General features: G+C 35.7%; 1 protein-coding gene across 2 annotated transcripts in view; it reads right to left on the bottom strand.

The window, feature by feature from the left end:
• The window catches only part of EYA3 (EYA transcriptional coactivator and phosphatase 3), a 102,828-nt gene that overhangs the window by 44,755 nt on the left and 39,565 nt on the right, over positions 1-18,508 (bottom strand). For both annotated transcript variants that reach the window (XM_051988050.1, XM_051988051.1), the window contains exons 3-4: positions 12,069-12,112; positions 3,468-3,547 (exon numbers count right to left, since the gene is read on the bottom strand). In XM_051988050.1, coding sequence (XP_051844010.1) covers positions 3,468-3,547; positions 12,069-12,112 — 124 coding nt within the window. The remainder of the gene's footprint in view (positions 1-3,467; positions 3,548-12,068; positions 12,113-18,508) is intronic.

Raw genomic sequence — 18,508 nt, 5'->3', positions numbered from 1 at the left:
AGGGTAAACTATGGAAAAGTAGACCAAACTTCCTCTTTCTAAATGATTTTAAAGAAGTCAGAGTACCTTTAGTTCAGGGGAAGAATAAAGTCAGGTCAAGTGGGACCAATGTAAATAAATGTTTGAATGACCCTGAAACAGAATGAGTCTCTGAAACACACTCTCAACTGATTCAAATTTATAAGAAATCAAGCCATTCTCCAATTGATAAATGGTCAAAGGATATGAACAGACAATTTTCAGAGGATGAGATTGAAACTATTACCACTCATATGAAAGAGTGTTCCAAATCATTATTGATCAGAGAAATGCAAATTAAGACAACTCTGAGATACCACTACACACCTGTCAGATTGGCTAAGATGACAGGAAAAAATAATGATGAATGTTGGAGGGGATGCGGGAAAACTGGGACACTAATGCATTGTTGGTGGAGTTGTGAACGAATCCAACCATTCTGGAGAGCAATCTGGAATTATGCCCAAAAAATTATCAAATTGTGCATACCCTTTGATCCAGCAGTGTTTCTATTGGGCTTATATCCCAAAGAAATACTAAAGAAGGGAAAGGGACCTGTATGTGCCAAAATGTTTGTGGCAGCCCTGTTTGTAGTGGCCAGAAACTGGAAAATGAATGGATGCCCATCAATTGGAGAATGGCTGGGTAAATTGTGGTATATGAATGTTATGGAATATTATTGTTCTGTAAGAAATGACCAGCAGGATGAATACAGAGAGGACTGGCGAGACTTACATGAACTGATGCTTGAAATGAGCAGAACACTTTGACAACGATATTATATGAGGACATATTTTGATGGAAGTGGATTTCTTTGACAAAGAGACCTGAGTTTCAATTGATAAATGACGGACAAAAGCAGCTACACCCAAAGAAAGAACACTGGGAAACGAATGTGAACTATCTGCATTTTTGTTTTTCTTCCCGGGTTATTTATACCTTCTGAATCCAATTCTCCCTATGCAACAAGAGAACTGTTCGGTTCTGCAAACATATATTGTATCTAGGATATACTGCAACATATCCAACATATAAAGGACTGCTTGTCATCTAGGGGAGGAGGTGGAGGGAGGGAGGGGAAAAAAATTAGAACAGAAACGAGTGCAAAGGATAAATGTTGTAAAAAAAAAAAAAAATTACCCTGGCATGGATTCTGTCAATATAAAGTAATTATTAAATAAAAATTTAAAAAAAAATTCAGAAATTAAAAAAAAAAAAAAAGAAACACACTCTCCAAACAACCAAATTCTTCTAAGTTTAAGGAATAAAATCTACTTAATGGGAAAAACTGACACTTAATGGGAAAAAGATGAGCAGGCCTTGCTTTCTCTAATTATCTAATGTGTCCCATAGTTTTGGCCCTGGCTATTACCAGGGAGGAAAGAAGAAATCACTCTTGAAAATTTAAAGGTCATGGTCAAAAGGAAACTAAACAAATTAAGTAACCACAAGTATTTGGGCTGATATTACGAAGTGAGGCAACAGAATGGGTTCAAATGCTGAATCTGAAGTCAGGAACACCCGAGTTCAAATGCAGCCTCAGATATTTAACTTAGCCATGTGATTTTGGGCAAACACTTAAATTCTGTCTTTCTCAGTGTTCTCAACTGTAAAATGGAAAATGAGCACTTACCTCCCATGGTTGTTGTGAGGATCAAATTAAATAAGACACATACTGCACTTTGAAAAATGTAAAACATTATACAAATGCTTAGTATTAATAGTACTGTGAAATCAGTTTTAATACCAATTCATATAGATAGAAACTGCACATTAAACAGAAAATCTGACGTTACCATAATCTTTTACTTGAGGGTCTTTTAAAATCTTTTCCCTAAACTATTTTAGTCCTCAAAGATATTATCCAAAAGAACACAAAGTAAAAATTCTGGGAGTTGTGAGTCAGGGGTTTAATTAGATATTACCCACTGCTCCAAAAACAAGTGAGATCTAGCCCCAGATTCTTGAGAGCTAGGAAAATTTAATGATAAAGGAAAAAACTGGTAAAATACAACAGTAAAATCAAAAGAGAAGTCAAGGAGAATATGGCATATGTCAAGGAGGGACTTGTACTAGGGAATCCTCTAAGGGTTGGTTATGGATTGGTCTAGTGTCATTATTTGGAGAACTGGGGGGAAGAAGAAATACATTCTGAGCATCAAAGTCACCTTAGGAGACAGAATTTACATTGGTTGAGAGGTAGGGCAGACAGCTTCAAAGTAGTGCCTTTTACAGCCATGAAATGGGACCTTTAGATTACGATGGGATATTCTAGGGCAGGAGTTAAGAACTCTTAGAATCTGCAAAATTTTAATAGCTGAATTTCAATATAACAAATTTTCATTTCTAATCTTACATATTTTATTTTATACATTTGAAAACAATCAGAGAAAAAATTCACAGAACAAAAAAAGATGAAGAATCTCTGCTCTCTAAGATAAAGTGATGAAAAATCTTGGAGTGAAAGGGAAAAATTTTGAAAGGCAAATGTCCTATGGAGATAGAATTTTTAAAAGTAATATGGTGTTTAGCATCTGTATCTCCCTCTCCCTCTCTTTTGAGAGGTCTCACTATCTCACTCAAGAAGTACAGAGTCCACTCTCAGTTATGATCTCATTAATGAGCAGCAAAGAAGCTTTTAGACTTGTTTCTTCTCCAAACCTGGGCTGCTTCACCCATCCCATCAGGAGCTCACACTAATGATAGCAGGTTTACTGAAGATCCCTAATTATCTTTAGCCTATTTGGAGCTAAGAACTCCCAAGCTCAAGAAATCACCAGCCCAAGACTTCCCAGTGGCAGAAAAGGGACCAACTTATTTCTTTTAGATTTTTTTTTTTTTTTTGGTATGAAACTGAGCCTTCCTTCATGTGTGGATTGCCCCTAATTAGAACATGAGCCCTTTGAAAAATATGGTTCTATTTTCTTGTATCCTAAATGCTAAGTATGGTGCTGTGCCCTTAATAAAGGCTTCTCCATTTCATTCCATTTTTTGACTGACTGATTCAAAATGTGTATAGACCTCCTATAGGAGTAAGTACCCTTTGTTATTATTGTGATCTAACAAGGAAGCTAGGGGAGCATAAGTGAGAGTTTGGTAACCTACAAATCTTGAAAACAAAAGCAGACTTGGTTCTCAGAAGACTTACTTCAGATATTAATGTGACAGCTTAATAGTAATTTGCACAAGTTCTTAACTTTTTCTCTTGGGCCTAAGTCTTGAAGTCCTATGAGGATTCACAAGCTTTTCTGATGCTAAGTATGGCCCTAATCTCCCTAGGAAACATCCCCTCTGCTTAGAATGTGAAAGAAATGACTGAATGGGATTCACTGCCTGAGCATCTGAGTGATTTGTGTTCTCCATCCAAATAGGTCAGGAGAAGTGAAACTGGTCCTTTCTGCACACCATGAAAATGAATTACTGAAGGGATCTGTTTCTTGGGTACTTACTTTCATCTGACATGGTAAGGTTTGAAGAAAGACTTGAAGTTTCAGGTTTCTGATCACTGCCTTCAGGGTTGCTCACCTGACTAGAAAGAATCAAAATTAATGTTAGCCACCAAAATCACAATTGAAATGACTGACAATGTTTAAACATTGGCTTCTTCACATCTCAGGTGAAAGTGCTCTTACTCTATCATCTGAGCCCATAGCAATCTGCCTTTCTTTTCTGGAGTCTCTCATGGGCTAATCCACTTTCTAATTATCTGGACACATTTCATAATTTCCCCTACTGAGTGGTAAGCTCTCCCAAGGATATGAACCTTGTTTTATTTACCCATACCTCTCCCCCAAACTATATGAAATTTACCTACACACAGAGGGAAGTTTGTATATTTATGGGTACATAATACCCATTTTTCCATATTTATGGGTGGAATAAATAAATGTTCCTGGTGAGTCTGGAAGAAACTCTCTCCAACCTGATCTTGCTCCCTGAAGGGCAATGAGGCTTTGAGACTCTCAGGCCTATAAGATCTTTTCGAGGCTTTCAGGGAAAAGTTAAGGACAGGATTCCCAAAGTGGCCCCCCCAGAAGAAGTTCCAGAAAATAGTCTGGTTTGTGGTAGAGCATAGGCTGTTATTACTAAAATTACAATAATTACTATAAAATAAAACTTAACTCCTAAATGCTTTTTTTCCATTTAAAAGAAACAAAAACACATGAGAGGAAGAAAAGGAAAAGTTTAAAGACCTACTGGGTCTATTAGGGATCAGGAGAACTAATTTGCACACAGATTCAATATACTAAGGGCCAGATTATGTTCCCAAAGAATAATACAGAAGAAACTTATAGCCTATGAATGAGATATTATTCCTATCTCTTGACATCAGCACTATAAAAGAGAGCTACTTTATTATTCTCATTAAATAGAAAATTGATGGAAATCCCTCTCCTATCCCCCAGTAACAATACATTCAAACCCAAGATTAAGTAAATCAGATAACAAGTTAAGAAAGGTGATTAGAATGGGCTAGTAGCAATGTCCCAAATATTGATTGTAGGAAGACAGATACCAGTGCTTACAAACATGAAGTACATTTCCCCTCCAAGGTTCCTGTCTCTTCTCTTTCTACAACTGTCTCCTCTACTTTCACTTCTATTTTTTTCCCACTCTTCCACTATTTCTCAGCTTTAGCTCTCTCTCTTCCTGCTGCTTTGTGGCCTTGATGAGATGCTAGTTCTCTAAGAACTAGAGTAAGGGGATCCATAGGCCCAGAAGTCTCCAGTATAAATAGTGTCAGTAAAAAAAGAACAGGAAGAAAATAAGAAGTTAAGACCTGACAGATATAGCTGTATCCAGCCTACTATAAGATAGTTGTTTTTTTTGTTTTGTTTTGTTTTGTTTTTTGGGGGGGATAGTGGTAGTGGTGATGGAGATTGAGGTTAAGTGACTTGCCCAGGGTCACACAGCTAGGAAGTGGTAAGTGTTTGGGACCAGATTTGAACTCAGATCCTTCTCACTTCAGAGCTGTTGTACTTTTCCACTGTGCCACCTAGCTGTCCCAAGAGACATATTTTTTTTTAAAAAGTATTTCATTGGTTCGCTTCTTAACATCATATATATATTTTTTAAAAATGAACAAAGGATAGTATCATAGTTTTTCCGTTAGATTTAAGTTATTCATTAAAAGGTGTCTACACCAACAGGATAAATACAGAGAGGCTTGGAGAGACTTACATGAACTGATGCTAAGTGAAATGAGAAGAACCAGGAGATCATTATATACTTCAACAACGATACTTGTATGAGGATGTATTCTGATGGAAGTGGATTTCTTCGACAAAGAGAAGATTTAACTCAGTTTCAACTGATCAATGATGGACAGAAGCAGCTACACCCAAAGAAAGAACACTGGGAAATGAATGTAAACTATTTGCATTTTTGTTTTTCTTCCTGGGTTATTTTTACCTTCTGAGTCCAATTCTTCCTGTGCAACAAGAGAACTGTTTGGTTCGGCACACATATATTGTATCTAGGATATACTGTGACATATTTAACATGTATAGGACTGCTTGTTATCTGGAGGAGGGGGGTGGAAGGAGGGAGAGGAAAAGTCAAAACAGAAGTGAATGCAAGGGATAATGTTGTAAAAAATTACTCAGGCATGGGTTCTGTCAATAAAAAGTTATAATTATGAAAAAAATTAAAATTAAAATTAAAAAAATTAAATAAAAGGTGTCTACATATATGACCATTCAAAAAAGTTTTTCTACGTCAACTGATCAAGAATAACTGTCTTGCAATTTCAATAGACTTAGGATGGAAAATATCATCCACATCCAGAAAGAGAAATATGGAGACTGAATGTGGATTGAAGCATACTATTTTCACCTTTTTTGTTTATCTGTTTTTTTCTTTCTAGTGTTTCCCCCCTCTTTTGTTCTGATTCTTCTTTCACAACATGACTAATATGGAAATATGTTTAAAATAATTGTACAAGAATAACATATAATCAGATTGCTTAATGTCTCACACAGAAGTAGGAAGTAAGGGAGAAAGGGAGAAAAAATGCAGAACTCAAAATCTTACAAAACTGAATGCTGAAAACTATTTTTACATGTAACTGGAAAAATAAAATATTACTAAAATTTTTTTAAAAAAGAATAATTGTCTTGTACCAGGTCTCAAACTACATTATAAAACAATAATTATCAAAACAATCTGATACTGGTTAAGAAATAGAGTGATGGATCAATGGAATAGATTAGGTACAAATTATATTACAGTAAATGACAGAGTAATCTGGTACATGATGAACCCAAAGATTCAATTTTATGAAACAAAAACTCATTATTTGACAATTGGGGAAAACTGGAAAAAGTGTGACAGAAAATAAATATAATAAATCTCACACCATATATCAAAATAAGGTTAAAAAAAAAGGGGGTACATGATTTGCCCATAAAGTATGATACCATAAGCAAATTAAGAAAGTATGGAATAGTTTATCTGTCAGATTTATGATAAGGGAAGAATTTAAGAAAACCAATGCAAACAAAATTAGAAGGAAAGCAGAATACTGGGGGAAATTTTACATCAAGTATCTTTAATAAAAGCCTAATTTCTCAAATATATAGAAAATGGAGTCAAATTCATAAAAATTTATAAAAAATACAAGTCATTCCCCAATTAAACTAATGATCAAAGAATATGATAAAGAAATCAAAGCTATCTAGAATCATGAAAACAGTGCTCTGCCACTACTGATCACAGAAATGCACATTAAAATAATTCTGGGGTATCACCTATCAGAGGGGATAATATGAGAAAAAAGTGAAGTGTTAGATGTTAGAGAAGATGTGAGAAAACTGAGATACTAATGCACTATTGCTGTAGGTATGAATTAGAAATCAAAGGTATGTCCATGAAATGGAGAATGGTTAAACAATCTGTGGCATATGATTGTAATGAAATATTATTGTGCCATAAGAAATGACAAGCAGGATGATTTCAGAAAACCCTGGAAAGATAAGAATTGATGTGTAGTAAAGTGAACAGAACCAGAACATTGTATGTTGGAGTTCTTGTTCTTCTCAAAACGCAGCCAGGTGATAAAAGTTCAGATCTTTTATTGTTTCTAATATAGCCCGGTTAGCTTTCTGGTGAGTCTTTCAGACCAGCTTGGTCTCAGTGGGGGGAGTGCAGGAGCCCAGCGACCAATCACAGTGGTGTGAGATGAAGATGAATCTGGTTGTCCCCTGAACTCTCGACTCGTAGCTTCTTCCTCTGAAAACTCTTTCTTCTGCCACCAGCCAGCCAAGTGGAAAATATTATTCTTGCTTCGGAGAGAGGGCTTCTGGCGTAATTCCGCTGAAATCTCCCCGAGAGCCTCTGTCTGTCTCTTTTTATATGAGAGAGAGGAATTGTGGGATACGAGAGGAATTGTGGGATACAAGAGAGAGGGATTATGGGTTTTCTCCCATAATGCTCTCTGGCCCAAAGAGCTTCAAGGGAGGTGTGAATTCACAAAGTTACAAAGTTTACTTTGTGAATCTCCCATACTTGTGAACTCCAATGAGTAAAGGTGTAAACACAAGCATTGTACTAATTAGTTCTACTTAGTACCTTGTTTCAGGTTCTGGCCCAAAACATCTTCTTGTAAGATCAGATCAATAATCTATCAACTCTAATGAGTTAGCAGTTTGTAAAGATTCCAACAATTGTACATAGTAATTACAATATTGTGTGATGAAAAACTGTGAAAGACTTAGCTATTCTCATCAATACAATGACTGAAGACAATCCCAAAGGACTAATAATGAAACATGCTATATCCACTGCCAGAGAAAGAAATGATATTGACTGAATACAGATCAAAGCAAGTTATTTTTCATTTTTTTTCTCTTTTATTAGTCTTCTTATATAGAGTAACTAACATGGAAATGTTTCACACAATTGTACATGTCCTCGATCTGACTGCATATCATCTAAGAAAGGAGAGAGAATTTGGAACTCAAAATTTTAAATAAAAATGTAAAAAAATTTTAAAAAGAAAAAGAATAATTGTCTCTAAATAGTATTTATCTAGAAGGGTATTGGCATAGATATGAATTAAAGTTAGCATTTCCCCTCCAAAATAAAGCCTTAACCTTGCTTATATTAAATGAAAAAGAATTTTAATATAGCTTTCAAGAAACAAAGCACTGGTGTGTCAATCAATAAACATTTATTGAGCACCTACTAAGTGCCAGGGAGGCACTATGCTGACCACTGAGATATGGAATATGGTCTTTATAAGTCACAGAAAAGAAAAAAAAATGCATATTGAACTTCCAATTACACAAAATAGGATTATTTTCTATCCACCAACCTTGGAAATTCAAAGAACAGCATATTATCAACTGAGGGCAGAGGAGTATACACTCTTACATCCTGGCCCCAAAATCCAAGCAGCCAAGCAAGGAAAACATCTTGGAAGAATTTTAAAAACCTGTTTGTAGTTTTTATAACTAACCATATAACAATACTATGGTGAACAAGCTGATCTATCTCACTTGTGTGATACTAAAATAAGCAAAACTCACTGCTTGAGAGGGAAGCATTTTCTTCTATGAGATCAAAAGTGCTAGTGAAGCTCCTTAATACCTAAGCAAGCTTACAAGACTAAGTACAATTCAGGATCCCTATGGGGTCAAAGTGTTCATTCTTAGCTTGGTTGGGCTAAATCCACACATCAAATGATCCTTCTCTAGACTGTACTAATTCCATACCATCTATAAAATCTGTGACTACAAAATCTTTTCCTGTCATTATAATCACTTCTATTATCCAATCCAAATTGTGATTAAGGATCTGTACCTGAAAATAGCCCCTATATTTAATAATAATAGCACACATACATACAACAATTCAATGACAATTTCTGTAGTCACCAAAACATTACTCTATATAATTTGTATTTGGGCAGTTCCTTACTGTAGAGCACAGATGTTTATTAACTGAACAAAAAATAAAGTTAAGCTTGCAACAACCAATAAGTTTCAAGGTCTTTCAAATTATATAAAAATGAACTTGCTGAAATATTTCAAAAGTTCTTAGGTTGAAAAGTTGGAACTGCACTATGATATCAAACCAACTGCAAAAGCATGTATCTGCTATCTCTTGTGAACAGATCACTTGGATATAAAAAGAATCTTTAAGACACGTGTAGCTTGTCCCATATCATTTCATGATCTGATCATGTTTGAATTTCACAAAAGATTCATATTGCTGTTTATTTTGTACAGAGAAATTGCTCAAATCCCTGTCAGTCAGCATAGTCTTTTAAGAGATATTCACACAACATTCTCCTCACCACCCTTTTTCAAAATGTAAAGGCTGTCTGGCTTATATTCATCCAGGATGAACCCGGAGAGCTAAGTGTTATAAGTCCTCAGGAGTGTGAGTGACTCTGGTTTCCTCTAAGGATCACTTCTATCTCCATTGAATAGCAATTGTATTCTTGGTGAATGCTATAAAACCTTTGCTCAGGGCACCATGGCCCAGGCTAGCCAGAGGGAGGCTGGGTGGTAATGAGGACTCAGTAGTCTCACAGTAGACCTCTTTAGGCCATATTCAAATTGAAGAATGACAAGGGAGTGATACCAGCAAGGCAGATCAGCCTCAACGCCTAGGCTCAGAATTGGGCCAAGATGACTCCAGTAGTGCCTCTGGCACAAATGTGAAACTGTTACATGTATGTGGGGGAACACTACCAGCATCAAAGTCACAATCATCAGGAGAACATGTCAGTATATAACAAGAAATGACAGCTGTGAGAAAGCACCACTGCAATAGACTCCATGTGAGAGAACTATAGTTTAGTTCTAGCTCTGGCCTCCTGCAGGATCTGGGGCAATCACTCAACTTCTCTACATCTCTGTTTCCTCTGTTCCTTCCTAAAATGGAAGGATCATATAAAATGATCTTGGAAGATCCTATTTGTATTTCAAATTCTATGATCCAGAGATTAGTGGGGAGAGAGTAGGTATTGACAAATGACCTTGAAAATCAGGAGAGAAATGATGACAGGAGAACCATGATTAATCTGTGATGGGCTGGGGGGGAGGGAGAGAAGGGGGCACAAGATGAAGGAGAGAGGACAGATGGAAATTTATTCCAGCAATCTGTCCCGGAGCCGCTCCTTGTCTATCAGTATTTTCCAGAATGGGTCAGGAGATAAAGGAAAGAAGGCAAACTATGAATGGAGAAAGAAAGGAAGGAAGGTGAAAGTGATAGAAAGGGAAAGGAAAGGTGGAGAGAGAAGGAGGGAAAGAAAGGAAGGTGAAAGTGATAGAAAGGGAAAGGAAAGGTGGAGGGAGAAGGGGGGAAAGAAAGGAACACATCAAAAAAATCCTGGAAAAAGTGCCTGAACTCAAAGGGCCTGTGTGGCACAGGGCAGGTCATTTATCATTCATGACTGCCTTGGTTCATCTGTAAAATAATGATAATAACCAACAACAACAACAATAAACAACAACAGTTGGTTTTTAATCTACCCTTTTAAAGCTCCAAACATACCAAGAACAAGGAAGTGAGTTCTCAGCTAGCCTCAGATTGCTGCATCCTAAACCAGTATCTGAGTTAGGATTCCCACCCAGGGCTTCTGGATCTAAGTCTTGCACTTTATTCTCTATGCAAATCATGTCCACCATTCCTCTCAGTCTTAAATCCCATCATCACCCAGTCTAAAGAAGCAACACACCCAAGATGTGATAGAGAAAAACAGACCCAAACAGTCCAAAAGAGATTTCACATTTCTAAAACATGTGTGGAAGCTATTTTAAAAATGGACAAAATAGCAAAAGTTATAAATGTGAAAATTATTTACCAGAAGTACAAAACAAGAAAGAAATGCCTGAATCTACAAAAGTTCATAATTTTTCAGAGTACTATATATCAAGTCTATTCCTATATACTCCTCATAGTATTCATAAAACTCTAAATACAAACACTACTTAATGGATCTCCCTTAAAGAAAAAGGAGTGGGGCACTGTTCTTAACTCTCTCTTGAGGTTTAGAGGAGGTGAGGATTAGAGGAGAGAGAGGCCTGTGATCTTACTACCAATGTAAGCTAACATATTCCCTACAATTTATGAGGATGCCTAAAGTATAGGGATGTTAGGTTACCTGCCCAGGCTCATAGAGTATTATGAACTGTCCAGCAGCTGGACTTGTTCTGGACTGAACCCAGGTCATTCTAGTTCCCAGGTGAAAATATAGCATCCAGTATGACATGCTATTAACCAAAAAGGGAAAGCCAAGTAAGGCTAAGGGGAAATAAATACATAGAGGGAAAAGAAAAAAGGGATAATGATATCATTTATATTTGTACAGAAGCTTCTATCACCAAAGTTGTCATGCATGTTACCTTATTTATTTACCTCACAACAAGCTTGTATTTAAATAGGTAAGAAATGGTATCAGTCAAGCCTCAATAAGCCACATACTCATTTTGGACTCTCTTCTGTACTTGGTTAAGTAAAGGTGGTGTCTAAGAGTATTTGAATGTATGTAATATACATGGGAAATCTGAAAATGTCTTCCAAAGGCAAAGTCCTCCATTAGCACAAATAACTGAGCATTAAATATAAACAGAAGTCATACTCCTCCACCCCAAACTTTCAAAAAGAAACAAGTATGTTTAGAGTAGCTTTGTGTAGTAATTCAGGAAAGAACAAAAACAGAGGAGGCAGGGGATGATCTAAAAGTCTTCTAGAGGCCAGAAAGTATAGTTTTCAAAAGTTTTGGTCAATCTAGTCTTGACCAAAAAATCTAAAAAGATGACTGGAATAAATGCCATTCCTATTAAACAGTCAACAAGTACTATACCTGTTGGTAATCAGTAAATGGAGGTGGGGGATGGGAGAGAGAATGTATTTTGAAGAAATATTTCCATCTGAAACCAAGTTGTTAGCAGTATGAAAAGTAGACATAAATGATAAAGTGTTAAATTTGGGACATCATTCCATCCAAATCAGAGCACACACTATGAAGAGGGGAAAAAACCCCAGAAATAATGAAGACAAGATTGGAATGGATTATAAAAAAGTTCAACTTTACGCACCTTAAATTCTGCTCTCCTGAATCCTGCATCTTGGCTTTCTTCACCTGCAAAGAAAAATTGATAAATGTATACTAAGAAAGTGATCTTTCTAGTCTAGAGAGAATCTAGGGGCTAGATAATGGTAAATTTCTATGGAAGCCAATTATTGATTTGCTTATTATAAGATTTTATTTTGAGAATAAATTAAATAAGCCCAAGTACATTTGTATACTATGATTAAATAAACTACTTTAACTGTTGGTTGGATAAAAAAGTTTTTTATATCATTGTGATTATGGTTATCATTATTATTGTCCTTTTGGCAAAACTTATTTCAAAGCTAAACTTTCATCAGAAAACAAATTCATCTAAACTGACATTAAGGTATACATCACAGAGATAATTACATAGAATCATTAGTTGGAAAAAACTTTAGATATCATTTCATCCCACTTCATTTTGAACCCCTATTCATTTTGAAGAAGAGAAAACTAAGAGAAAGTGATTTCCCCAGGCTCAATCACAGATTCAGGACTAGAATTAGGTTTCAGCTTTTCATATTGCTCTCCAGTAGACTACCTTGCCTTCTCTAACACATATAGTCCAAGAAGACTTTTCTATTTGTGAGAGAAACAGGTATTTAAGTTGAAGGCCTACAGAAATACAATTTTCTAAGAAAGGGATACAAATTCTGACTTTAAACCCTATGGAATCAGAATTTTAGAGGAAGAAGGGAAAATCAATTAGTCCAATCCCTTCACTTCACAGAAAAAGCAGCTGAGACCCAAAGAAAGGCAAGGAACCAAAGGGCCATAATGAGCCAGTGACTGAGCTACTTCAAACCCAGAACTTCAGACAAACAAGTCAGGGTTCTTTTTACTCCACTACACTATTCCTCTATGAACTACCATAATATTTTTTCTTCCAAAGTTATTTTAAAATTAAAAAAAAAATCCACCAATAAGTTTTGCCTTGTATTTCAAAATTTTTAAAAATTAATGTTTATTCCCCTAACATGACAACTGCAGAACACAAGCATTATTATTGGCAAGGATTGAATGGTTTTATCTTAGCAGTGGAGAGCTTAGCACAGATCTTTTTTACATAATAAGCATTTAATAAATCTTTTTGTTAAGTCTATTGAATGAGGACATGAAAAAGAAAAGCACCTAGCCAGTATCATACAATGTAAAGAAAATAATTTGAAAAATATCCTAGGGACCATATTCCATAATTTCTTTTGCTATTCCATAATTCCTTCCATAATACATTTCAATACTTCTAACATTACAGAAGGGTCATTCCAAAAACCCTATATTCTATTATATATTCTATATATCTCATGTTCTGAACACTTGTGAGAATGAGGCACTCATTCAATAATGAATTAGTTCATTCTATATTCTGAACAGCTCTGATTGCTAGGATACTCTACCTTGTACTGAGATAAAATATAACTCTTTTTACCCCTAGATTAGATGAAATCTAAGGATTTTTCCAACTCTTATCAGTCTATTTTCTCCTTACTATTAACAATGACATAGGTAGGCTAAATTTTAGTACATTTAAAATATGCCTACAATGGGAATCTCTTATTGTACTTCCTGGTAACATCAACACATGAAGATGTCTTCTTTTTAAACAAATTAACAAAAATACAACAAGTTACAGAACCCTGAGAGATAAAAAGGTCTTCCGAAGTCAGCTAGTAATAAGCCAGTAGCCAAACAGGAATGCCTAATAAGTGGCCACTTTGCTCTAGTGGAAGACTCTAATGAAAAGGGGAATATACTATCCAAATGCTAATCAATAAACACTGATACAATTCATTCTGCTTTAGCAAGTCATATTATCATCTCCATTTTTCAAAAATAAGAATCAAAAGCTGATAAAGTTAGAAGGGAAATAGTTAACTGGGGAAAAAATTCATTCAGCAAGTTTCTCTGATGAAGGTCTCATTTAGAAGCTATATAATGAAGTGATTCAATTCATAAGAATAAGAGCCATTCCCTAATTGATTAATGGTCAAAGGATATGAACTGGTAATTCTCAAGGGAAGAAATCCAAGCTATCTACAGTCATAAGAAAAAATCACTCAGATCACTTAGCAAATTAAAGCAGCTCTAAAGTAGTTAAGTCACTCAACTGCACAAACGCTTTGTCTCAAGAAAAATAGTATATTTAACATATACTTTAACATATATAACATGTATTGGTCAACCTGTCATCTGGGGGGGAAAAGGGGGAAAAGGAGAGGAAAAATTTGAACAAAAGGTTTTGCAATTGTTAATGCTGAAAAATTACCCATGCATATATCTTTTAAATAAAAAGCTATTTAAAAAAAAGATCTATACTCAAGGGTTGAGATTTAATAAAAAATAATACATTTTTAATGCTTTATCAAAGATTCTCTGAAGCAAAATTGGGAAAGGATGCAAAGTATAGTCCTGGATTTGTGCTCAGAAACCAGAGGCTTTATCAGCCATTACCCCTCTATCTTCAGTGCAAATTTCAAGTTATTCCAGGTCAAATGATGAGATTCAAAAGTTACTCATTAGCAAAACACTTTGAGGAGGGACAGGGTGAAAGGAGAGAAAGAATAAATGGGGGGAAATAGAATTAGCAAGAGTAACTGGTTTGTTTTTTTTTTAAATAGCTTTTTATTTACAAGATATATGCATGGGTAATTTTTCAGTATTGACCCTTGGCAAAACCTTTTGTTCCAATTTTCCCCCTCCTTTCCCTCATCCTTTCCCCGAGATGGCAAGTTGAGCAATACATGTTAAATATGTTAAAAGTTTATGTTAATACAATAGCAAGAGTAATTGTAAAAAAACTTTTAAAGCAAGTTCCTTTCATAAGGTCTCATTGTTCAAACTGCACTGGCCACATAGTAGTCTGCAGAAAATGCTTTGTACACTATAACCAAACAAAGTAATCACCCAAAGGGAAGAAAAAAAATTACTTTATTTGAGTTGGCAAGGCAATACATAACTGACAGGTAAAGGAAACACTGAGTTACAATAAAGATATAGTTTTATGGAACAGAACATAGGTCTGGAAACTTGGGAGAAAGGTTCTGGTCCCCAGTAATGCCACTAACTCAACACTAGCATTTGGTAAGCCACTTAAAATCAAAGAACATAATTACAAAATATCAGAACTAAGACCTCAAGAGGCTATCAAGTACAATCCTCTTATTTAACAAATGAAGAAACCAAGGTTCAAAAAAAAAAAAAAAAAAAAAAAAGGAACGATCTGCTTAAGTCCAAGATGATTCATGAAGTGATAGGGCCAGGGAGCTTCAATCCAGACTGTCTAACTTTTGAGTCAACCAAGCCTTGAAATCACATGCATGATGCCTCAGAAGCATGGGCCTCAGTTTTACCTATAATATGAGGAATTAAGATTAAGACAATGTCTAAGAGTCCTTCCAGATTCCAAGGTTTGGATTCTCTGGGATAAAGCAGTACTCCTGAACAACAATCTGGAAAGACTGTCTTAAAAGATTGTAGTCATTTCTCCCCATCACAAATGACAGAAACTAGATAAAAGAAAGCATTTGGAGAAGAGTCAAAATGCCAATAAATATTTATAAGAGCCTGTCATAGTAATGTGGGTGTGGACCAGGACAACTTCCAAGTATCTCCATTCCCATCAGAGTACTGTCTTCCAGATAGATGGCCCTTTGCTTTATAGCTCATTCTCTCTTATGTAAATGCAGCTAATGCCAGAGCAAAACAGAGGATACTAAAAGGAGAGAGTCACATTTAGCTGTCATCCCTCTTCCCACTTGCCTCCTGGGCTGCTAGACAACATGATGGCAGTGATAGCATATGGTAAGCAAGCATGGAGAGCAGAGTCACAAGGTAGAAAGCTGACCAAATGCTGAGGAGGAACTCCATGGGATTCACAGATCTCCATATCCACCCCAGAACTTTCTCTTGACTTCTAGAACTGAATCAACTGTGTGATAGACAATTCTATCTAAATCACTCTCTCAAACTCAGTTATGTACAAGACAGAATTAATCTTTCCTCTCTAAATGTGTTCCACTTCTCTATTTGGGAGGAGGTATACTACCTTCATCTCTCATTCAGGTTTGTGACCTGAGTTGCAAAGTGATCCTTAACTCTTTTCCCCTTCTTAATCATTCCATGTCCAATCAATTGGCAAGCCTTGTCCATCCCACCTTCATAATATCCTGTCATACATTCCTCCCCTTCCTCTCATATAGACACCAATATTTAGGTATTCAACACCTTTCACTTGGACCAATCTAGTAGTTGCTTGTTGGACTTCTTGTTTCCAATCTCATCCTACTGGCAAAACAATTTTCCTGAAGTACAAAAATTGACCACTTCAACTTCTTTTTAAAAAATAAAACAAAAAAAAAAACTTCAGTGGCCTTCCATTGTTTACAGTCTAGCTTCTTAAATTGTAGTTTGAGACCCCATGTGGGGTCTTGTAACTGAATTGTGGGGGGAAGGTTTGGAAAATTATGATTTATTATCAGTAAATATTGGGCAAAAAGAGGTTGCAACTGGAAGTAGAATAAGTTTAAGAAGCATTGGCCTAAAATTAAGACAACTCTGAGATACTACTACACACCTGTCAGATTGGCTAAGATGACAGGAAAAAATAATGATGAATGTTGGAGGGGATGCGGGAAAACTGGGACATTGATGCATTGTTGGTGGAGTTGTGAACGAATCCAACCATTCTGGAGAGCAATCTGGAATTATGTCCAAAAAGTTATCAAACTGTGCATACCCTTTGATCCAGCAGTGCTACTACTGGGCTTATACCCCAAAGAGATACTAAAGAAGGGAAAGAGATCTGTATGTGCCAAAATGTTTGTGGCAGCCCTGTTTGTAGTGGCTAGAAACTGGAAATTGAATAGATACCCATCAATTGGAGAATGGTTGGGTAAATTGTGGTATATGAACGTTATGGAATATTATTGTTCTGTAAGGAATGACCAGCAGGATGAATACAGAGAGAACTGGCGAGACTTACATGAACTGATGCTAAGTGAAATGAGCAGAACCAGGAGATCATTATACACTTCGACAACGATATCGTATGAGGATGTATTTTGATGGAAGTGGATTTCTTTGACAAAGAGACCTAACTGAGTTTCAATTGATAAATGATGGACAGAAGCAGCTACACCCAAAGAAAGAACACTGGAAAATGAATATGAACTATTTGCATTTTTGTTTTTCTTCCCAGGTTATTCTTACCTTCTGAATCCAATTCTCCCTGTGCAACAAGAGAACTGTTTGGTTCTGCAAACATATATTTTATCTAGGATATACTGCAACATATCTAACATATATAGGACTGCTTGCCATCTAGGGGAGGGGGTGGAGGGAAGGAGGGGAAAAATCGGAACAGAAATGAATGCAAGGGATAATGTTGTAAAAAAATTACCCTGGCATGGATTCTGTCAATATAAAGTTATTATTAAATAAAATAAAATAAAATATTTAAAAAAAAAAAAAAGCATTGGCCTATAAGATAAAATGCCAACTCCCCAGACAGACATGTAAGGTATTCCATAGCCTGACTCCTGCCTATTTTTCCCTACCTCCCCCCTTTATGTCAAACTATGCTTTTTAATTATACTTTTTAATATGCCCTAAACTGAATTAATAGCAACTCCCTGAATAGGACACGCTATCATCTGACCCTAGGATGTACTCAGATTTATAAAGACTGAGTTTGCTGCCTTTGCTGAATCCTTGTCTTTCTTTAAAGATCATACTTGTGAAACACTCAACATGATGTCTTGCATCTAGGAGGCATCCTAAAAAGGGCTAGCAGTTATAATTATGATTTTTTTTCAGGGGCTAACTCTTCTCTGATCACCCTCATGGCAAGGATTCACTCTCTCCTGAATTCTACTTGTGCTATGCTTTTTGTTAGCTTCCCCTCAAGCAGTACATAAGGGCTTTGAGGCCAGGAACTGTTTTTTTTTTTTTTTTTTTTTTTTTGTCTTTCTATCCTCTATGTCTAATAGAAATACTTGCACACAGGAATTATTTAAATTTGTTGAATGGAATATTACTGTAACTAAAATCTGACATAGCTAAACTAAAAAAAAAAATCCCAATCTAGTTCATTCTGTGAATCAGAAATACTATAAACTATCAAAGTTAAGGTTTAGAGTAACATTACAATGGCTAATAGTGGTGTGACTTAACAGATAAAATAACGAAAATTGTGGCATATTCAAGGTCAGTGATGAAATGATAATGTTGATGACAACTAAAAACTATAGTTATTGGCTCAAATGGTAGATCATATTAAAGAGAAGCCAAAAAGGACATTTTTTTAAAATTCTCAATCAACATTTTCAATACTAAGAATAAGTTTTCAAGATCATGATGTGTCATCACATCATACAAATGACAACTTAATTGTGCTATTCATAAATTTCTGATATGTCACAATAT

Source organism: Antechinus flavipes, chromosome 3 (assembly GCF_016432865.1).
Source record: "Antechinus flavipes isolate AdamAnt ecotype Samford, QLD, Australia chromosome 3, AdamAnt_v2, whole genome shotgun sequence".
Taxonomy (NCBI): domain Eukaryota; kingdom Metazoa; phylum Chordata; class Mammalia; order Dasyuromorphia; family Dasyuridae; genus Antechinus; species Antechinus flavipes.
This window is presented reverse-complemented; position numbering and strand designations above follow the sequence as displayed.